At 37.6% G+C, this 24,651-nt stretch overlaps 1 protein-coding gene across 1 annotated transcript in view; it reads left to right on the top strand.

The window, feature by feature from the left end:
* Window positions 1-1,333: 1,333 nt before the first annotated feature.
* The window catches only part of LOC121869750 (probable E3 ubiquitin-protein ligase HERC1), a gene marked incomplete at its 3' end in the record, with an annotated part of 129,873 nt that continues 106,555 nt past the window's right edge, over window positions 1,334-24,651 (top strand). Inside the window, 6 exon segments of the mRNA XM_042371323.1 lie at window positions 1,334-1,465; window positions 2,711-2,875; window positions 3,677-3,856; window positions 16,760-17,041; window positions 17,173-17,327; window positions 20,103-20,307. Coding sequence (XP_042227257.1) covers window positions 1,402-1,465; window positions 2,711-2,875; window positions 3,677-3,856; window positions 16,760-17,041; window positions 17,173-17,327; window positions 20,103-20,307 — 1,051 coding nt within the window.

The following is a 24,651-nucleotide window of genomic DNA, read 5'->3' as shown; positions in this document are numbered from 1 at the left end:
CTCCTGAACGACTCTACCAACACCAAGGATGAGTTGCGTAAGCTGGGTGACACCGACAGCGAGAGTAAAAGCGACGAGGACAAGGAACAAGAGGCGGCGACTCAAGAACTTCTCGTCAAACAATTTTGGAAGAAGTTTAACGTCAAACAAGCTGTAGACTTCTTGGTGGAGGCATGGGATCTGCTGACTATTGCTACGATTCGTCACGCATGGAGACATGTGTTGCATGGCATACCAGGTGAGAGGAGGAGTGAACCTGTGACTGGTCAGGTTCAGACTGTTGCAGTAGCAGTGGACCTTGCCAGAGAAGCTGCGCTCAGTATTACAGCTGAAGGCTTCTCCGAGACCACCAACGAAGACATCATGGAGGTGATCAGAGATCCTGAAGTGACTGCCGACGAGATGTTGGAAGAAGAACCCGCCAGTGAAGAGGAGGAAGAAGGTGCGTCATTCTCCGAAGAACCTAGTTTAAGTCATAGTGATATTAAGTGTCTCATAGAGTTAACAGAAAAAATTAAGTCCATCGTTTCCCGCGACACTGACGATGAACGCCATGACGTCTTCCATACCCGACTGGTGCAGGCTATGGAGCCGTACATCACGGTGTATCATGACAACATCAAAGCCAGCCGTCAGCAAAGCATAACCGAGTTCTTCGCCCGCAACCCACCACAGCCAGCCCAAGCCAGTGATAGTGATAGTGAAGTTGATTTTGAGGGATTTGTCAGGGAAGCCATGACAACTGTAAGTGACAGTGATATTGATTCACCTAGTAATGGTGATTCACCTAGTAATGGTGATTCACCTGAGGGGCAGTAATCTGCCCTCTGCCTCGGAACCAGCCTCCATCCCCGTATGCCGACCCATCTCTTCTACTACCGTGAGTGTTCCTCAAAAATTTTCGTTTTTTAACCTATTCTTTATTTTTCCTATGTTAACCTTTATCTTTCCTAACCTAACCTCTTCTATATTACTTGTTTTTCATGCCACCATAAAGTTAAGATAAAATTTTTACTACAACATAGTTATTTGTCGTCAAAAAGTGGAGTTTGGGGGTCGGGCTGGGTTCTATTGGAATTAATCCCATATGTTCTGTTGTTCATAGCGGTTTCACATCGGACTTGACCTGGATTTGGTTCCTAACCCGTCAAGTAGTCGAGATCAGATGATATATATATATATATATATATATATATATATATATATATATATATATATATATATATATATATATATATATATATATATATATATATATATATATATATATATATATATATATATATATTTATTTATATATTTATTATTTATTTCCTACAGGCAGCCACAAACAATGACGGTGATAGAGGTGTGAGTGTGTGTGAGGTGTGCCATCATGCAACAAGTAACCTGCGGCAGCACATGAGAGTCGCTCACCCTGGGTGTGCTCGTCCGTGGATGGCTGGAGTCTGTGGCACCCTCATTGGTTAGTTGAGGCTCTCTTACAAACTTTTATATCATAGTTTTCTCCGATCATTATTTTGGAAATTGTAGGTACATGAGCTAGACAATTAAAATAAGTAGTGAGAGACTTGTGTTGTACCGTCAGTCAGCCCTTACATAGTTTATGATGTTCAACTTGCTGAATGTACAGTTACTAGTTCATCTACCATGGCACAGTTACTAGTTCATCTACCATGGCACAGTTACTAGTTCATCTACCATGGCACAGTTACCAGTTCATCTACCATGGCACAGTTACCAGTTCATCTACCATGGCACAGTTACCAGTTCATCTACCATGGCACAGTTACTAGTTCATCTACCATGGCACAGTTACTAGTTCATCTACCATGGCACAGTTACTAGTTCATCTACCATGGCACAGTTACTAGTTCATCTACCATGCGCCAGCGTCAGGTCTACCAAGCAGCATTAGTTTATTTCATTCATGGCACAGTTACTTGGTTCATCTACCATGGTACAGTTGACAGTTCATCTACCATGGTACAGTTACTAGTTCATCTACCTGCGTTGGCCAGTGCTGACGTAGCCTGGCCCACCATGGTGGTACAGTTTGTCAGTTCCATCTACCGTTTTACGAAAGTTATTAGTTCATCTACCATGGTAATAGTTACTAGTTCATCTACCATACAGTTACTAGTTCATCTTACCATGCATAGTGTTACTAGTTCATTCAATTACGCTGCCATTAGTTCCATCTACCACATGCAGTTACTAGTTCATCTACCTTTACGAAGTTACTAGTTCATTCACCATAGCCAGTTACTAGTTCCATTCACCATGCATGAAAGTTATTAGTTCATCTACTGGCGGCACAGTTACTAGTTCATCTACACCATGGTACAGTTACGCTAGTTCATCTACCATGGCACAGTTACTAGTTCATCTACCATGGTACAGTTACTAGTTCATCTACCATGGCGCAGTTACTAGTTCATCTACCATGGCACAGTTACTAGTTCATCTACCATGGCACAGTTACTAGTTCATCTACCATGGCACAGTTACTAGTTCATCTACCATGGCACAGTTACTAGTTCATCTACCATGGCACAGTTACTAGTTCATCTACCATGGCACAGTTACTAGTTCATCTACCATGGCACAGTTACTAGTTCATCTACCATGGCGCAGTTACTAGTTCATCTACCATGGCACAGTTTTCATCTACCATGGCACAATTTGTAAAAGTTGTTATAATTTACAGGGGGGACGTATATTTTATGTGAGGTGTGTCAGGAGCAACACGTAGGAGGCAGTGGGGGTATGGGATTACCTCAAGGTGAGGCAGTTGAGGGCCAAGACCGCCTACGGGACTTGACCACTGTATTGGCTCCAGATTTGGCACCAGCTCCACTTGCCACCATGGAAGGTATGTTTACTAAGACCTTTTACTAACATCCATAACTTGACATTATGTTTTTTGGAAAAATAATTTAAATTTTATTGTCCTGTTTTATTATCTTATATGTGCTCGAGTTCTTAGACACTGGAAAGAACTTGAGATGCAGTTGACTCCGGTAGGTTACAGGGTTATGTTTCCTGTACTATCTTTAGCACTGATAAAGATCTTATGGGGGAAATTGGTTCAGTTTTAGACATTTCAAAATATTAATGAAAGAGATTCTTTATGAATAAACTCCTGGGAGTTTTGTGGAGGGATGGGGGGTAATATGGGTCAGTGATTAGGCCATAAACATTATAGAAGCAGTTGAACTAACTCCCTAAGTGTCACTTCCTCTCAGAGAATCTACAGGATGGCCTCAATGTCCTGCTCAGTGATGTCACTGAAGTCCTCATTGGGAATGTCCTGGTCAAGGATGACTACAGCGTATCTCCTGGATATATGACATGTGTTCTGGGGCCACAGTGAAGCTGCTCACAGGTGCAGGCCACACATGCCAGAAGTAATTGACAGTACTGGCATCTTGGCCATGGTCAGTACACACCATGTAGGGCCAAACTGTACTACAACAGGTGTGGCCATAATACACACCATGTAGGGCCAAACTGTACAACAACAGGTGTGGCCATAATGGGTATGGAAGTGTCAAGAGGTTATGAAGCAGAACCACACATACTAAATACTTATATAGTTAATAAATGTAACTTTATTTTATGTATCTCTGTGTCTTGCCTCTCTTTACTCTGTTTACAACATGACTTCTTTCAGATGATGGCCTGAGCATGAATGAAATAGACCTGAAATTGACAAACTATAATGTGATCGCTGCTCGTTTGGGCTTGACTGAAAGACGACCCATACCAGACCCGATGCCATTCCCTTGTGCTGATCCACTGGGAGCAACTACCTTGGGTTCCAGTATCTGTGAACCTCCTGACTCTGCTAGTGGTATGGTTATTATATGTCATGAAATAATAATAATAATACATATTAATTATTTTATTGTTACAGTACACTCGCAACTTATGCGGTTTCAACTATACGTGGATTACCCCGGGGGTTAGGTTACAGTTTCCAGTTTCAAACTAAAAATTTTCAAATTGGGTCATAAGCGCGCCAAACGCTAGCCTGCCAAACACTCCACCCTGCCATCCCACCTCTGTCTTCAGTTGCCGCGTGGGTATCATCGGAGCAACAGCTGCCTCTCGTGTGTGTCAATTTAGTGCTCTTAAACCTCTCTCATACTCGTTCATAATGCCCAACCACAAGCCAACCTCTCCCTCTGGTCCTCCAGCGAAGAAACAACGCTCTGTGATGACCCTGGAAGAAAAAGTTGCCGTGTTAGACTTAAAAAAAGGCGACGTCGGTCGCTGCTGTGGCACGGAGGTACAGACTCAACGAATTAAGCGTGAGGTCCATTAAGTTTCAGGTGAAGGAAATTCGTGAAACCTTGTATACAAGTGCCTCATTTACTGCTAAGTTGACTAGCCAGGTTAGAGATGTAACTTCTAAATACATATTGTGAAAAAAGTAAAATTAATAATTGTCCTCAGGGCAAAGCTCTACTGTACAGTCGGCCACAGGAATAAGTATACAGTACTGTACACACTGTAGTTGTAAGGTCTGAAAATGGTTTGGTAACGTTGAAACTGCGCATCCAGACGCATGATGAAACTCAGCTCCCCCCACCTGTTATCTCTAACTATTTTCTGTTTCTCCTTCTTTATTCTTCTATTTACTCCTCTTCCTCCCTTTACTAATGCAAACACCAGTATAAAATGGTAGGGTAAGAGAAAAAGTGGGGGAGGAGGAGGGAGCTGTACGATAACTGCAATCGCATTCGGCAACAAGTTTACTACCATTGGATACAATATACCACTTGCAATATAACACAAGACACTGGTAAAACATTCACAACAAATGTATTTATAACATATATGTAGGAATAAAACATAAATTACAGGTCATTTTGTCTGTTCTGTTCAGGACAGTGTTACCAGATATTTTGTCTCAAATACGAACCGTAGGTGTATACTTATTCTTGTGGCCGACTGTACATAAATAGTTACAACAAATTTTATGTCTAGTGCAAACTATAGCATGTTTATAGTCAAATTAATCACTATCTTACAAGAATTCCAGCAATGAAAGTTATATTCTCCCTGGCCAATTTAGTGACATTTTATAAGCGAAAAACTTAAACTTCTCTATATGACAGTTAAGACGCATGGGACTAATGTCCCCGCCTGCTGGTGAATACCTTCCCTTACCCCCCACTCCTCTCCCCTGCCTGACTGTCAACACATCACCTCTCCCTTCCCAGGGATGAAGGTAGTTTTAAGCTTAAAGTTTTTCTCATATAAAATGTTAGGAGAATATAACTTTCATTGATGGAATCCTTGCAAGATAGCAAATAATTTGAATGAAGATAATGCATACCTCAAATAAGGGATTGTGGACCTGTATTACATTACAGTTGTGATTTATGAGTTCTAGTGTATATGTACGTATATACATATACAGTAGTGATTTAAAGGCAATTTAGGGGATTTTTAGGAGTGTTTCTGACTTTACGTGCTTTTTGGCTTTTCGCGAGGTCCCAGGAACGTAACCCCCATGTAAGTCTACTGTATTATATTGTTATTTTTACTATATTTATTATTACATTTTTCTTTACAGAGGGTTATCACATACTGTACAGATACAGTGGTCCCTCGGTTAACGAACGGTTCGTTTAACGAAATTTCGGTTAATGAATTAGGTCCCATAAGGATCTTCAATTCGGTTAACGAACAAAACTTCTATTAACGAAATCCTTACGACAAACACGTTTTGTTGTAAGCATCATTTGATCAGCTGATCGGCTAGTCCGCCAATACAGTACAGTAGAAGTCAAGCCAAAACAGTACAGTAGAAGTCCGGACTGCTTGGGGGTTGGGTCGGTCCGGATTTTCGGATTTTCCGGATTCTCAGGCAGTACTTTTAAAATTCAAATTTAAGGAGGAATAAAGAAGAGATGAACAGGTACATTTTGATAGTTTATTCATTAGCAAATATAGCATGCTTCATTTATCAAAACGAGCAGTTTTAAAGAAAAAGCTGTGAATTTTAGAATTTTATTCTTTGCCTTTTTTATATCATAAATTGTAGACTTTCTAATGTCGTATGTTTCCATTAGATTAGTATTGCTCACACCACGTTCTAGTTTCTTAATTATTTCAAGTTTTTCACTCAATTTCAATGTGTTCTTCTTTCTCTTCACACAACGAAGTTTATCTACTTTAGGAGCCATTATTATGGGCTTGTACAGTACTCTGTAAATGGAAAGAGTAGGACTCAAAATTACATACGTTGTCACAGTTTGGTTGCTCGTTTTAAAGTGCCGACTGCGTAGTCGCTTGTTGTCGCTGTGCAGCTGTGGCGCTCACGCATGCGCACATACACACAAAAGCAAGCTAAAAAAAAAAAGTGAGTTTTCGAAAAGTCTGGATTCTCGGGTGGTCCGGATTTCTGGCATCCGGATTTTTGGACTTTTACTGAAATCAGTTCTATGTTTACATTTGTTTCCAGTGGAGTAAATATCAAGAAGGTTGTGTTCTTGAATATTTTTGCATTTTTTATATTAAAATTATTGGTCATTCTGAAATTTAGCCATCCAAGCTCTGTTTACATAAAGTTTTTCAACTACAGTATTACCCCGCTTAACGCGCTTTCACTTAACGCGTTTTCGCATATACGCGGTGCCTTGCCAAAGCTGAACTTTCACTTAACGCGGATTTTTCCACAGCAACGCGGTGAGTGTCCGGCTCGAGAGCTATTTTTAGATTCGCACCACCCCCCACCCGCCACCCTGCCTGACTGCCTGTTTTAGCTCATAAAATTCATACAAATTACCCAGCCAGAATATAATTTACATTGCTGGAATTCTTATAATTTGGTGATCATTTTGAATATAAACAACATATATTTTGCATTAAACATACAATTTTTAGATAAAAATTGTTCTCTAGGTAATTATGTTATCTTTTGTCCAAAATATATGACATTTATATTCAAAATATTCCTGGTCTTACAAGGAATCCAGCAATGTCAATTATATTATCCTAACTTTAGTTTGAGGTATTATTTATTAAAATTTAGTGGTTATCCCACACATCTCCTTGGGACGGTTGGTGGGGGGTGGGGGGGAGGGAGGGACCGACCGACCGACCATCTGTTACCCGGTGAAGAATTATTTTTTTTTTTAACTGAAGATATTTGTTTTAGCTCATAAAATTCATACAAATTACCCGGTCAGAATATAATTTACATTGCTGGAATTCTTATAATTTGGTGATCATTTTGAATATAAACAACATATATTTTGCATTAAACATACAATTTTTAGATAAAAATTGTTCTCTAGGTAATTATGTTATCTTTTGTCCAAAATATATGACATTTATATTCAAAATATTCCTGGTCTTACAAGGAATCCAGCAATGTCAATTATATTATCCTAACTTTAATCTGAGGTATTATTTAATACTAAATGTTAAAAACTCTTGAATGGAGGATTGGTGGGGGTGGAGGGAGGGTTGGGACTGACCGAGCGGTTGGAAGACGGGGGGAGGCAAGGTGGGGTACTTTGATTGACAGATAGTGTTGAAGAATATTTTTTTTTTTTTATTAACTGTAGATATTTGTTTTAGCTCATAAAATTCATACAAATTATCCGGCCAGAATATAATTTACATTGCTGGAATTCTTATAATTTGGTGATCATTTTGAATATAAACAACATATATTTTGCATTAAACATACAATTTTTAGATAAAAATTGTTCTCTAGGTAATTATGTTATCTTTTGTGAAAAATATATGACATTTATATTCAAAATATTCCTGGTCTTACAAGGAATCCAGCAATGTCAATTATATTATCCTAACTTTAGTTTGAGGAATTATTTATTACTATACCTGGTTTTCCCCCAAAAATTTCTCAGAGGGAAGAGCCAGTGAGTGTAGTGTGAGAAGAGGGGGAGGGAGTTGAGTCCATTATTTGAATGGACATTAACTTGGCGACTGTATTTCTCTATTTCTCTTAAGTATTAATTGTGTGCATGTACCATCATAAAATTAAGATGTTATTTTTACTACAACATAGTTATTTGTCGTCAAAAAGTGGAGTTTGGGGGTCGGGCTGGGTTCTATTGGAATTAATCCCATATGTTCTGTTATTCACTTAACGCGGTTTTCACTTAACGCGGGACCCTCTGGGTTCAATTGACCGCGTTAAGTGGGGTACAACTGTATTATTTTTGGCTCGATATATGTAACTTTATTCATTTATTGAAACTCATTTACATGCACACACTATCCTAAGGGCAAAGCTGTACTGTACTTGTAATCAAAATAATGTACAAAATGATAACTAAAATTTTTGTCTAGTGCAAACTATTGCATGTTTACATTCAAATTAATCACTATCTTATAAGGATTCCAGCAATGTAAATTATATTCTCCCCGGTCACTTCTATGACATTTTATAAGCAAAAAACAAAAACTAAATCTAAAGGACATAAATAAACAAATAAATACTTCACTAGACCTTTGGCGCAAACTGTTAAACATGTCACTGTCACCCCTCCCTCCCTCCTTCCCCCCCACCCTCCCAGCCAGGGTTTGGTGGTTATACAGTAGGCTTACAGTTTTTATCTTATATAATATCACAGACTAAACTTAGGAGAATATAATTTGCATTGCTGGAATCCTTGCATGACAGCGAATAATTTGAATATAAACGTCATATTTTGCACAAGATATAAAAATTAATCACCTGTATCACATTACAGTAGTGATTTAAGAGGAAGAGTGTATATGAGACGTCTAGCGTAGGAGGGACGAACTCGCCAATCCCCCCAAAATCTGTTTTCTATGGTTTTGGAATTTTCCAGACTTTATCTTTCCAACTGTGATGACAGGAAGTGGCGAGTTCGTCTCTACTTCCCGTTGTTTTCGTATGGCTCTGTAATTTTACAGATCTAAAACTTTTTTGTGCATTTACTCAAAACTATGATTTGGCGAGTTCGTCCCTCCTACGCTAGATGCCTCATACGTACGTGTATATATATATATATATATATATATATATATATATATATATATATATATATATATATATATATATATATATATATATATATATATATATATATATATATATATATATATATATATATATATATATATATATATATATATCTTGAACACGAGGGTGGCGGGAAGAGGGAGCGAAGGTGAGGTGACAGAATGTCTGGCGTTTGTTTGTTTATTTATTTGAGATAAGATTTGACAGTTGGCGCTGAAGGCCTGCCTGCGTGTTTATTTATCATTACTTAAGAGTGACTAAGCTCGTCTCATAATTTTCCACCCAAACGACCTGGGTGAATATAACTTACATTGGAGGGATTCTTGTAAGATAGTAATTTATTTGAATGTTTTTTTTGTTTTTTTTTCAATTTAAATTTTAATTGTTTATTCCTTGATAGAGGAAGCGGGATCCTAGTGCTGTCACTTGGTACCCCTGTACCATAACACCAGAAGCAACTGGCCAGTGTCACAAGTATATACAGTACAGTACAGTCATCCCTTGGTTATCGCGCCTAATTGGGACCCCGCCGATAACGAAAGTACAGAACCTATGGGATTTATTCTAATTGGTTCCAGGCACCCAAGACCCAACCCCAAGTTTCCCATTTTACGACCATTTATACCCACTAAATATATTTATAATGTTATGGTAAATATCATAAACACACATAGGCATGGCTAGGTTTATTACAAAGTGATGAAAAGGGTTAACTTAATACTGTAGTCCACAAAACATGTAGCTATGCTTTTTTTATTTGGTCCCCCGTCATACGAGTCCGTTTTCTCTCACATCAGGATGCCTGAGTCCTCCGTTTTCTCTCTTAATCTTAGAGTACACCAGAATCTTTACTATTTTTAGTAATGCCACAGATTTTGAAATTGCAACCCCAATTGCAACTTGCAATTGTTGAGGCAACTAGATATGTCTGATTACAGCAAATGTGTTATTGTCAATTTGTAGGTGAAAGATTTTATCTTTAATAGATGTAGGTTAACATTTCACCTGTAGGCAAATGCTTAGAAAAGCCTAAGTAAGGAAGCATATTCCTTTAGTACATAATATCTGGCCAGTATGGGGAGGATCATCGTGTCTATGTCAGGGGGTCGTGGAGTGGTGGTCCAGCAGGTGTCACGTGGTGTTTTTTTTTCCCTTTTTTTTTCTTTTTTTTTGGTGGGGGGGGGGGAGCACGGACGTATATGCGATCGGACGTTGTTCGGTTGGACGTTAACCGGCGCATGACTGTATTATCATATTTACATAATATGTATTCAGCTTGTGAACGCTGGCATCTGTACATGCCAGCGCGGAATGATACAGGGAGTTGAGATCGCTAGTCCTTATGGCGTGGAAGCCAGTTTATTTGTTCCTCTGTATTTGACTCCCGTACGAGAATAAGAACCTATTATCAAGATAACAAGTGTTTGCGTATACCCTCAGTAGTGTAGAACATTTTGGGGGTATCAAAGACAGACATAGAACTACAGCTACCCAGAGTCAGCAGGAAGGAGGGTATAAAACTCTACTGAAAACTGCAGTTCACACCTCTATAGAGCCACACTACTCAACAATGGTAACGGCGGAAACTTGAATTTCGACGGGTTTGAACGGCACGCCAACGTGCAGACGACGTGTATAATCGTGTAAACAGCGTCATTTCTCTTTTGTACAAAAGATTGATTATTGTTTATTACTGAATGTCTTTTTTATTGAATTAATGTTTATGTGTGCAAAATGAGCAATACAATTCATTAATAATACGTAGAAAATTAAAACACATGAGGAAATGACACAACATTGTTTTCGTTGATTACAAAACCAGTGACTGACTGGTTCTACATATAAAACTGATGAAAATAAGACCTTGGTTGTAGCTGTAGTAAAATTAATATGGTTCTTTTAAGTAATGTTATTTAATGTTAATAAATGGAACAATAGAAGAAGCTAACGATAATGGTAAAGAAAAAGAGAGATCGCATATGTAAGTGAGCACACGTGAAAACATATCGTCATTACTTTACATAAGAATATGAAAGCAACACTTATTTACTGTTCATATATATTTTAATTAATGTGTCTGAATTTGTTTTTATTGAATTAATGTACGTGCGTGCAAAATTAACAATACAATTTATTAATAATACGTGGAATATTAGAGGAGACGAGACCGCTGCCAGCATTGTTTATGTTAAAGCTTACGAAACCAGTGACTGATTGGTTCTACATATAAAACTGAAGAAAATAAGACCCTGACTTTAGCTGTAGTAAAATTAATGTAAAAAATGAATATGGTTGCTTGAAGTACCTGTAATGTTATTTAATGTTAATAAATGGAACAATGTAAGTAGCTAACCATTAATGGTAAAAAAAAAAGTGAGACTGCTCGTATGTAAGTGCGCACATGTGAAAATATATCGTCATTACTCTACGTAAGAATATGAAAGCAACACTTATTTACTGCTCATATATATTGAAGGGTTAAATGTTGTACTCTGTATAGACAAGCAGAGAGAGAGGGAGAGAGAGAGCAGCCGAACTGCCGGATGTAAACAAACCTTAATTTCCCGTGGCTTTTTTTTTTTAAGGGGATTAGCCCACCCGGGCATAGGTCACTGACCCACATTGGGGCCTGAGGGGCAAAAATTTAATACTCCTGTAATAATAATAATAATTCAGAGAAATAAAAAAAAGAAAAAAAAAGAAAAAAGCTGCCTATCTACCTATTGGACAAACTAAAATCGTTCCGGACCACGGGAGTTTCCGGACCACAGAATGCCGGACTAGAGAGGTACAACCTTGTATTATTTATATAATAAAGCATATATAAGACAAATTATATGTAATACTATAGTATAAAACTATTACAGTCGACCCTCGTTAATTGGACCCCTTTAATCCGGATTTCGGATAATTCGGACAAAATCTGAACTTCTTTTTTTTAGATTTGTAGGAATATTACCTATGCGGACCTTAAGCTAAAATGCTGGTCCACCCACTGCTGGGATAAAACACCAGCGTCTTTTTGGTTAAATGTAACATCTCCACCACTAGTGTGGGGGGGGGGGGATGCAACTTTTAGCTTCAGACATGAAAAATATTTACCATTTACTGCCAGTAAACAATGGAAACGTAAAATATGTACCAATTAGTAATGAAAAGTTGTGCAGTTCCTTCAGCAAATGAAGCTCACCAACTTACAATAGGCTAAATTACCTTACAACGTGTTTTCAGTAGTCTATGTTGAAGTTCTTAGCACAGGCTAACTTATCATATCATATACGGTATCACAGTTCTCATTGATCTACAAAAAATACCGGTAATAAAAACCTTTTCGATATTTTACACTTAATATAATACCCGGTAATCTACTTCAACCTCCTATTGTTTACAACGATGCATGACGCACCACCAGCGGTTGAGTATCAGCTAGACGGTACACGTGTTTTTCGAATTGTTTTCAGTTAAAAACTGTTACATCACATGTATATTTTACCTTAACTGTGCCTGAATGAAAATATTCTCGGAAATAAATAGTAGTTTTGCTGAAACATGATGTATTTTAATATAAAATAGGATAAAATACGTGACGAAAACAAAAGATTTTACCTAACCTTCCGATGTTCAAAAGAAGTTACTCGTTTTTTTAATAGTTTTTGGTTAAAATACTGTTATATTACAATGGTATTCTATTCATACTGTGCTTGATATAATGCATTCACGGAAATGTAATATTTTTGCTGGAATGACGTACGTTTTACAGTGGAAAGTGGGATAAAATCGTGACGAAAACAATGACTTTCGCTTTCTTTCGTTCAAAAGATGTTACCGTAATCGCTTTTCGATTGGTTTTCAGTTAAAAAATTGTTGTATTACAATAATATTCTATCCTAATTGACTTGAATAAATACTTCGATACCATATTTCTGAATATTTTCATCAAAATTCATCCAAATCATTTTCCTTTTCATCGTCTGCAGCACCAAACAGCTTCTCCCAGTCCTCTCCTTGAACAGGGCTAGAGGGTACGTGTTTTTCGAATTGTTTTCAGTTAAAAACTGTTACATCACACATATATTTTACCTAAACTGCGCCTGAATGAATATATTCTCGGAAATAAATAGTAGTTTTGCTGAAATGTGATGTATTTTAATGTAAAATAGGATAAAATACTTGACGAAAACAAAAGACTTTACCTAAGCTTCCGATGTTCCTGAGATGTTATTCGTTTTTTTAGTAGTTTTCGGTTAAAATACTGTTATATTACAATGGTATTCTATTCATACTGTGCTTGATATAATACATTCACGGAAATGTAATATTTTTGCTGAAATTACGTACGTATTACAGTGGAAAGTGGGATAAAATCGTGACGAAAACAATGACTTTGAAATATAATGCAATATTAACCCCTAAATCGGTTAATTCGGACAATCAGCTAAAACGGATACCCTTCCCCCCCTATTAGTCTGAATTAACAAGGGTCGACTGTATTTTAAAAGATCAGAATCACATTTAAATATTTACACGGCCATCAGCAGAGTCAGGAAATATGAAGTTGTTCGCAGTTATATTTCCCGCCTCTGCTGATGGCCGGCCGTAGCCAATCAGCTCTAACTCTTGAGGAGGGGGCAGGGCACCTTTTCTCAGCTGAGAAAAAATGCACTATACAGTAAAAGTCCAAAAATCCGGATGCCAGAAATCCGGACCACCCGAGAATCCGGACTTTTCGAAAAGTAAAACTTTTTTTTTTTTTTTGATTTAGCTGGCTTTTGTGTGTATGTGCGTATGCGTGAGCGCCACAGCTGCACAGTGACAGCAAGCGACCACGCAGTTGCCACTTTAAAATGAGCTATCAAACTGTGACAAAGTATGTAATTTTGAGTCCTTTCTTTCCATTTACAGAGTACTGTACTGTACAAGCCCATAATAATGGCTCCTAAAGTAGATAAACTTCGTTGTGTGAAGAGAAAGAAGAACACGTTGAAACTGAGTGACAAACTTGAAATAATTAAGAAACTAGAACGAGGTGTGAGCAATACTGATCTAATGGAAACATACGACATTGGAAAGTCTTCAGTTTATGATATAAAAAAGGCAAAGAATAAAATTCTAGAATTCACAGCTTTTTCTTTAAAACTGCTCATTTTGATAAATGAAGCATGCTATATTTGCTAATGAATAAACTATCAAAATATACCTGTTCATCTCTTCTTTATTCCTCCTTAAATTTGAATTTTAAAAGTACTGCCTGAGAATCCGGAAAATCTGAAAATTCGGACCAACCCAACCCCCTAGCAGTCCGGATTTTTGGACTTCTACTATGCATTACACAACCCTCTGTACACACACACACACACACACACCTTACTGATGGTGATATTGAAATAGTTTATTTAGATAGAAAATACAGGTACAGAGGGGATAATAACAATATTGACTTGGCTGAACGAATTCTTAGTTTTCGCCTGACATCACATACTCTCATAATGCAACGAGATCCTCTGGCCGCTACCATATTGTAGGCATAGACCCACAACTGTCACCAACAACACGCCATACTCAATGCAAATATTTACTGCTGCAGTTTCGTTTACAACATATTACAATATTATGCAGTAAGAAAGTAGGTGGTGGTAATAAAGAATACACAGTCCTCGAGGAGTGAGACACACACTCACCAGCAGCTGCCTCCTACTTGGCCTTCTCCTTAAGAATGGTAGAGGCGATCTAGGGTGGCAAGTTCAAGTCTCTACCAAATTTTGATGGTCCATCACCACTCTTATTATGCCTTATTTCATCAAGGTTTATGGGCAGTATTAGAGGCAATAACACTGGGGCGTTTAGGCATGATTGTGTAACACGCAAAGTCGTAGACAACAGAAAAACACGAAGTTGGAGGCAACGGAGTACAATGGAAGGTGGAACAGACTTGTTAAAGGAGGGAAAATGACTGCTAGAGCATGTAGAGCCCTCTTGCAGCAAAAAAATACTGCCCCCCCCAACCCTCAAGCACAAGTCTAGTATTGTGATCAATTACTGGAGCAGTAATAATGATTGTTAATAGTGTAAACAGTACAACAAGTGTACTGTACCTCATACTTCCTACAAGTTAGTGTTGTTTACTTTGTTACTACTGCGTCACACACACGCCACTTCACGAACATTCTCGACTGTTTCTAGCCCAGGTGTGGCAAACCTGTGGTAAGGTCTTTTATTTATTTCCTGTTTATATCATGGATTTTCAGTTTGTGAGACTAGAATTGCTTTCTATTTATTTATTTTTCTTAATGTTTCCTAATATACCCACCTGGGAGGGGAGGGGTTGCCGACCATAGCCCAATACCCACTGGTTAATGAACACTAAATATTGTACAACAAGTACTCTGTATTTGTTCCTGGCTGTCTATGGTCCTTTGTTTTGTTTTTAGTTCTGTACTTTGATTGGTTCCCCACAGTCAGTGTACATGAGTATTATTGGGCAGCTTTCCATGATCTCTTGAAGGTATTTGCCGGGGAAAGAGCAGGCGATACCATAAAATAGTTCCTTAGTTTCCTATGTGGAATTACTGTTACCTACACCCACAGTGCTCATTCCTTCACCCACCAAATTACGAAATAACAGATGTGTTCCATAGATTTTATCACAGAATGATTAAGCCTTCTGTGTAGTGTTTTGTAAATATTATTTTATGGATGAGATGAGTGAAGAAGTGTGAATGAGTGATTGTTCAGTGGAGAGGAGGTGGGGAGAAGGTAACCAGAGTGGTCTTTCAGATGAGTTACATGTTGGGTCAAGATAACAATTGAGTCATTAGAAAACCAATAAAAAAAAATAGATGCCACTTGAACAAGTCACTTCAACAACTTTTTGCTGTATATATGTACAGTGAACCCTCACTTTACGCGGTCAATTGAACCCACGGCGGCCTGCGTAAAGTGAGAAATGCTTAAAGTGAGCAACATAACATATGGGATTAATTGAAATAGAGACAGGGCCGACCTCCAAACTCCACTTTTTCAGACACAATACCTACGTTGTAGTAAAAATAACTTCTTATTTTATGATGGTATGCACACACAATTAATAATTAAGAGAAATATCAATAATATTAGGCTTTCTAACACTTACATTAGTAGAAAAGATGGCTGGGCACACTGGGATGGGGGGGTTGGTTCCGAGGCAGAGGGCAGATTATTGGCCCTCACCTGTATCACTTGTATCAATTGTATCACTATCCACCACAGAGGCTTGCAGGGCCTCTTTGTCAAACCCCTCAAAGTCCATATAAGTCCATATCCTCACTATCATTATCACTATCACTGACTTGGGCCGGCTGTGGTGGGTGGCGGGTGAAGAACTCGGTAATGTTTTGATGACTGGGCGACCTTGTGAGCACCCTGCTCGCGCCGCTCTCCGCGTAAAAGGGTACACACACCGTGGAAAGTGAGCATTCCGTGTTCGGCAGGGTACCGCGTAAACGTGGAAACGCGTAAAGTGGGACCGCATAAAGCGAGGGTTGACTGTAATGTAGTGAATTTTTGTTTACATTTATTATTTCACAAGTTTGATTCAATGGTATTCATACAATATATGATAATGCAGTCTCTACAATAGCTAGTTTAGATGCACAAGAAAGGTGAAATATTATTAGGTAATAGATAGCTTAAGATCAGATCCAAATCAATTATGATTTTGATGACCTATTCTGCTTGTTGTTTCAGCTAGTGGTTCAGGAGCTCGACCACGAGACAACAGTGTTACTAGCGCTCCAGACCGTAGTCTCGGCGAACAAGCGGCTTCGTTAACTTCTCCTGTTGCCCGAATCTCGGCCTTGCGTCGCACAACCCACGCTCTTAGAGTCACTATGGCAAGAGCAGTTGTGATGAGAGCTCTCTCCCTTCTTGCCCTCAGTGGAGGTTCGTGTGACTTGTGGGCCGGGCTAGAAGCTCTCGGGTTGTGTGATGTTCGTCTTCTGGTTCGCTTAATGTGGTTGGTTGCTCAAGGTAAGGCACTTTTATCACCACTCTTGATTTATTTACTAATTAATAGTATTTTTCATGAACTGATAAAAAATAATAATATGTTGAGGATAAATCTAAAGGATTCAAATATATTTCTTCCAATAAATAAACAGGACGGGTTCCACTAGATGGTTGTGCAAGAACATGTGGTGCTGTTTTACAAGCAACAGATGTTAATACAAGTCTGGCTCATCTTAGTGATGCTATTGGAGCTCTGGCACAGAATGACACCGACGCTGCAAAGTTATTATTGCAGTTATGTACTCAGGTAAGTTCACCTTGCTTGACCAACTTCACAAATGCCAAACCCTTAAAACGCACTTCAGGCTGACCTCTTATTTGTGATACACAAACTAACCAAGTTAAAGTTTATGCAATTAACCCTTACACTGTGCACTACAAATCTGTGGCTGTCTCTGCTCTCCACAAAAAATTAGCTCTTTAAGTTTTTAAATTTTCCTAATGTAAATATTTATATACCTTATAAGATGAATACCTTGGTCAGGCTGACAGGCTGGTAATGTTGCCTCCATGAGCTTCATGCAGCAAGTGTTCCTACAATGCTCTATGATACACAACTATTGAAACTCTGTATTTATCACTTATTTACCTAATGACCACCACCACCCAGGGGCAGATCCAGTAATACTGTATCCAGTTGATTTGGGGGTTGGGAGGCACTATAAGCCACCTGATATGTTTTTGAGATCTGACCAATATCATGGGCATTTTGAGGTCATGTGCACCTGATATTAGAAGAGATTCTGAGGTCAATAGTAATTACCTTTTACCATAATTTACATTAACTGAAAGTGGAAGATGATCAGAATAAAGAACAGTTCCAACAAAGGGAAATGTCCAAATTATTACATAGAAATGAAATAGAAGTTAGTCATGCTGCTTCGGTCATTTTTCTGTATGAACTTTTGGCAAATGGCATCAATACCAATATCGCAGCACTGGTGAAGGTGCATCAGTGAGTCGCTCCTCTGACATGATGGCTCACAGAAAGGTTTTTGCTCTTCTGAGTCCACAAAATGATCTTTCTGCTTCACAGCTTCCAATTGGTAGTGTGCATCATATTCTAAGCAGGACGGCAATATTTGGAAACTGATCCCCATCCACCACCTTGAGGCAGCTAAGCAGGCTGGTACGCAACTGGTCGGCATTCTGCCTTTGAAAACAGAGTTACACACGTTCAGATCTGTGTTCTATGACTGAAGATATCTGATACAAAAAGGACTGACAGTAGCATGTATATTTTCGCCATTATGAATATTATTACTGTACAGCAACAAAAGAAACATAAAATGCCTTCCAATTTCATATTTCACTTTAACTAAATCCATTTATAAAACATATACACAAAATATGGCTGTTCTCAGCTTGCATGGACAGTCTGTTAGGTGCCATATGGGAGACTCAGATATTGTATATTAATATCTGCAATTGAAAAACAAAGCAAATGACTTACTGATTTATTCACATACCTGTCAATGGGTCATCCACTCCTACAGCTCATTAACGAGGGAAGAAGGAACTGGAAGATCTGCCTCCCAAAACTTCAGCTTCAGACAAGTGTCTTCAATATCAAAGCAATTCATAGTGTTAACTGGAAGCAGGGAAAATATTGCTTGGCTTGGATGAGTGTCTTTAGTTTTGAATCTTGTTTTTATCTCCGAGATAATGTAATCATTGAAAGGGATTGTAACATTCCTTTTGAAATGTTCCTGTGTGAAACTTGCTGCAGATTACCCCTGTGTTGTTGCCTTCCTGTGATCCTTGGAATCTTAATTGGACATCCAACATCATCTGCCATTCTCTCACAGGCTGTGTACCATAAAGTAAACTCTGTGTCAAAATTGGACCTTATTTCTTGAAGCCTTGCAATTGCACTTTGAACCAGTAGATAGGTTTGGTAAAGTCCTGATCTCGTTTTTGCAGTTTTGTTGCCAGAGATCAAAGAACTTCCAACATGCTTCTCATAGTTTGGAAAGCCACTGTGTTGGTAGAATAAGAGCCCTTGAGCCCTTACCCTGGTATCACAATCCCAAGATCAATTTTTGACCTGATCAACATCAGCACCCTCAGTTTGATTCCATCTGTACATCTCTGGGAATGAGAGTAGGTCAGTAATGCAATCCAGGGTAAGAGCCACATGTGAGTACAGTTCTTGAAAAGTATCAAGGCATGTATGTCTTTCCACCCATCCTGTATTACACAGTCTTTTAATTTTGGATACTTGCCAGGATTCATTATTCCTCTCCAAAACTAGTTCCAGCATTCTTTGTTGTTTTGGTGAAAGTTCAAAGAACAAAAATATTTTGTTCAGTAAATCATCTATGTTATGGATGGAAGCAACCCTGCAAGAAGATGCAATGCTGAGGATTAACACATGACTGTAACAATGTGTGTATAATGCAGTTGGCACTAGGCTCTTGAGTCTGCCATGAACTCCTGCCTTTTCTGATGACATGACACTTGCTCCGTCCGTCATAGGGCTGTCCACGAATTTTGTGTACTGTATGTCCAGACCACTCTGCTTCAGTGAAGAAATTACAGCATTAGTTATGCTCTCACCCTGAACACAGTCTGAAGATTTCCTTGATTTCTGTTTTTATTTGGTCAACAAACTGTCAGCACTTCTTGATTGGCAAACTTATCTGTAACTTCATGCTGTAAGGAACCTGAGAATGTTTTTCTCCTTTTCCTATTCAGATGCGTGAAATCAAAGGGCCCGCCAGCTGCAATTGCTTATACTAGTGATGCTGGCGTCACCACTAACAAGCCCGGCATCCTCCGTGCGCAGGGCGTGTTTATTTTTTTTATATAGGGATTTAGTTATTATTTATACGAAAATGTAATATATATTTTTTTAATTTCGTTGTAAATACGAAGAAAATAATGGCGTAAATTGAATTGGGTCCTAAATTAAACAGGGTCTTAGATATGAATCTTCGTTAATTGAACCGTCGTTATCGGAGGCTCTGTTGTACAGTACAGTGTGAGTAGAGGTGATGTGTTAACGATGATTGTGTTGCAGCACTTAATGGTAGCAGCCATGGGGATGTCCAGTGGGGACATTGTTGGAGGCTCAGCAGAGGAAGAAGTGGTTGACTTGAGTCTTGGAGGAGAACGTCGGGACTCACAGACCAGTTCCAGCACACACCAGACCAGCTTCCCCGTCACCCAGGCTCTGGTGTCTCTTCTCGCTGCCAGCTCCTCACTAATCCACCTGGCTGGGAAAGGTACAACAAATTACAAACACTAACTTTATATAATAAAAATTTCCTTGACATATAAAACCATTTGATTGTTACAATACAGTATACTTGTACTTACGTGTGTGTTTATTTCATAAACTGTGATCACTATACAATGAACTCATGAACATAAAACTGGAAACATGAAGTTGGAATCTTGGGAAGTGCTATGCTAACAAGTCGACTTTTAAGACCATTACAAATTCACCTTCGTAGCTCCAAGTTCTCTTGGGACGGAAGATTTATTGTAAGACTTATTGGGGTTTTGCCTCTACATTTAAGTCATACTGACAACGTTTAGTCTTAAATAATACGATGTTGTGTGTGTTACCTTGACCGGTTACACCCTGGATAGGCATTTATTTTATTTCCTGACATACACTACTGTAATCCCAAAAGTTAATAAAAATTAGGCAGCTAAATAAAAGTAAGAGCTATTGATGAGGATTGATCGTGGGACGACTCAATGGTTTGTTTGAGGGGAGGTTCTGGGAGAATTGTTCCTCCTGGCATCACTTGCACAACACCCCATGTAACCCAGGTATTCCTCTATATTATTTAATTATATATTAATATTACAACAATTGGTGGAACAATTGGTGTAGAGCACTTCCAGGAATGAGAGATTTCCGGGTAACGAGACGACCCTCCTGAAGCTGGAAAATATCCCCCATTTCCGGAATTTTCCAGGTACCGAAATACTTTTCTCTGAAATTCTGGAAAGTGCCTGATTTTCATCTCTCAAACCCGGAAAAACTCCCCCATCCCCGGAATTTTTCGGGTACAGTAGACTCGCAACTTATGCATATTTTTCTAACGCGGTTTCAATTATACGCGGATTACCCCGGGAGTTAGGTTACAATTTCCAGTTTCAAACTCAAAATTTTCAAAAATTTTATGTCTAATGCAAACTATAGCTTGGTTATACTCAAATTAATCACCATCTTATAAGAATCCCAGCAATGTAAATTATATTCTTCCAGGTCAGTTCAGTGACATTTTATAAGCAAAAAACAAAAACACTCTAAAGGACATAAATAAATAAATAAATACTTCACTAGACCTTCCTGGGCCACCTCCCTCCTCCCCCCTCCCCCCATCTTCCCAGCCAGGGTTTTTTTTTTTTACACGGGGACCAGCCCACCCGGGCACAGGTCACTTACCCATATTAGGGCCTGGGGGCGAAAACATAATTATAATTATAAGAAGAAGAATAACTATTATTATTATTATTATAATAATAATTAAAAAATTATCAACAAAATACTAAAAATAAAAATAAAATACTAAAAATATTAATAATAACCATAAATAAATAAACAAAAACGAAGAAAATAAATCAAGAATGAGAAACAATATATGTTTGTTGTGTTGTCAATAATAAGAGAAACAATTGAGACCCTGCAATTGTGTGTAAATGAGGCAGAAAGTCAGATGAGCAACCTGGGACTTGGTCACAATTTTCGTGATGCCATATGGCAGCAGGGTCTACCATTAGACAACACATTATGCTTCCAATATCTTCCCAGGCGGCAGTACTTCCCTGTTTGGTAACTTGCATTGCTGGAAACCTTGCAAGACAGCGAATAATTTGAATCTAGACATTATATATTTTGCACAAGAGATAAAAATTTTAGTACATTAGTGGAGTACATTTTAGTAAAAAAAATTTAACCGTATTTTTGGGTAGATTTACATAGATATCTTCATTTATTTTTATTAATTTTCATGCACACACCATACTAGAAGAAACATAAAGGAAATAATTGATCTAAGTCCAAACCTGTACTGTACACGTACTAAATGATTACGGTACTAAACTTTTTGTCGAGTGCAAACTATAGCTTGTTTATATTAAAACTAATCACTATCTTATAAGAAATGTAAGTTATATTCTCCCAGGTCAGTTCAGTGACATTTTATAAGAAAAAACGTAAACTCCTCTATATGACAGATAAGTAAATACTCACTGTATAAACCTTTGCGCCAGCTATCAAAACATCTCATATCCCCTCCCCTCCCGCCTCCCCTCCCTCCCCCCTCCTCCCTCCGCCTCCTCCTCCGCCTCCCTCTCCCTCCCTCCTGGCTCCACCATCTTCCCAGCCAGGTTTTGGTGAATTTAGGCTTAGAGTTTTTATCTTATATAATAACTCAGAATAAATTTAGGAGAATATAATTTGCATTGCTGGAATCCTTGCATGACAGCAAATAATTTGAATATAGAAATCATATATTTTGCACAAGAGATAAAAATTAATCACCTGTATCACATTACAGTAGTGATTTATGAAATCTAGTGCATATATATATATATATATATATATATATATATATATATATATATATATATATATATATATATATATATATATATATATATAATATATATATATATATATATATATAATATATATATATATAAATCCTCAAAATAAACAACGAGCACCTTAGCTTTCGTTTTATTCAAGACATCTTAGTTGCCTCTGAAGATGTGAACAAGCAGCTCCCATTTCACGAATCAAGTATCTTATCCACGTTTTCATTGTGGATTTACCAAATATATATATACAGTATTACCCGCCTAACGTGGTTTCATATAGCTTTTATCATACAGGTGCCTCGCCCGAAAGACCATCTGTTACCCGTGAAATATTTTTTTTTTTTAGTAACTGAAGAATATTTGTTTTAGCTCATAAAATTCATACAAATTACCGATCAGAATATAATTTACATTGCTGGAATTATTATATTTGATGATCATTTTGAATATAAACATCATATATTTTTATTTAGACATACAAATTTAGATAAAATGTTTTCTAATTAACTATGTTATCTTTGTGCAAAATATATGACATTTATATTCAAAAAATATTTGAGAATCCAGCAGTGTCAGTGTATTATCTAATCTGAGGCCAAAATGTTGGGTATTTTTTCACCCCTCCTTCTCTTGGTGGGGGTTGGGACAGGTTGGAAGGTGCAGTGCTTTTGATTGGCAAGACTAGTGTCGTGAATTATTTTTTTTACTTAACTGAAGATATTTGTTTTAGCTCATAAAATTCATACAAATTACCGGTCAGAATATAATTTCACATTGTGGAATTCTTCCATAATTTGGTGAATCATTTTTGAATATAACATCATATATTTTGCATTAGACATACAAATTTTAGATAAATTAGGGGAGGAGTTGAGTCCATTATTTGAATGGACATTAACTTGGCACTGTATTTCTATTTCTCAAGTATTAATTGTGTGCATGTACCATCATAAAATTAAGATGTTATTTTTACTACAACATAGGTATGTGCCTTCAAAAGTGGAGTTTGGGGCTGGCCGGTTTCTATTGGAATTAATCCTATATGTTCTGTTGTTCACTTAATCATGATTTTCACTTTAACGCACCCTCTGGGGTTCAATTGACCAAGTGGTATACTATATATATATATATATATATATATATATATATATATATATATATATATATATATATATATATATATATATATATATATATATATATATATATATATATATATATATATATATATATATATATAATAGTAGTATGTATAACGAACGTAATTGGTTCCAGAACCTCGTTCATTATAGCATTCGTTCGTAGGATTAATCCATTCCAGGCCCCAAATACAACCCGTTAACACTGAAAAAATTCTGTGGAAAAATGTAAAAAATAATGTACTTTATCTTACCTTAGTGTTATTCAGCATGCAGGTACCCTAAACACTGGCACATCACTATCACTTCCACTGGGAGTCTGGCTTTAAGGTCCTCAAACAATTGTTTAGCCACAAATTATAGCTTCACTAATGTTACACCTGCCATTTTTTTCCTTTATCCACACTAAGAGTAAATTTTCCATCTCTTCAATCACATTACACCTTGCTTTGCTAAGTCTAAAGATTCTAGCCACTTGCACAGTTTTTAACCTCTTATTCTTCAAAATCGTACATATAGTCGATTTAGCCATCCCATATTCATCACAAAGTTTCGTAATGCTTTTCCATTCTCACGCTTTCTTTTATAATTTCTTTCTTAGTTCATATTAGCTTTCACTGCTGGATGAATCTATTGTTACAATTGTATACTTGTATAACAAAATAGTTATACAAATAACGCTAATTTCACATCAAAAGACTTGAATTCAACAATAACAGGTGCACTGGCTACACAATGAGAGAAAAGATGGCGCTGGGTTTCTTGTTGTGGGTCGCGTACAACAATATTCATGCGCCAGGCGAAATAGTCCGTATTCATCCGTCACAGGAGTTATGTCATAGCATTCTCAATTTTATAGGTAAAACCGCT

The sequence above is a fragment of the Homarus americanus genome, unplaced genomic scaffold (genome assembly GCF_018991925.1).
Source record: "Homarus americanus isolate GMGI-L3 unplaced genomic scaffold, GMGI_Hamer_2.0 scaffold23578, whole genome shotgun sequence".
Classification (NCBI taxonomy): Eukaryota; Metazoa; Arthropoda; class Malacostraca; order Decapoda; family Nephropidae; genus Homarus; species Homarus americanus.
This window is presented reverse-complemented; position numbering and strand designations above follow the sequence as displayed.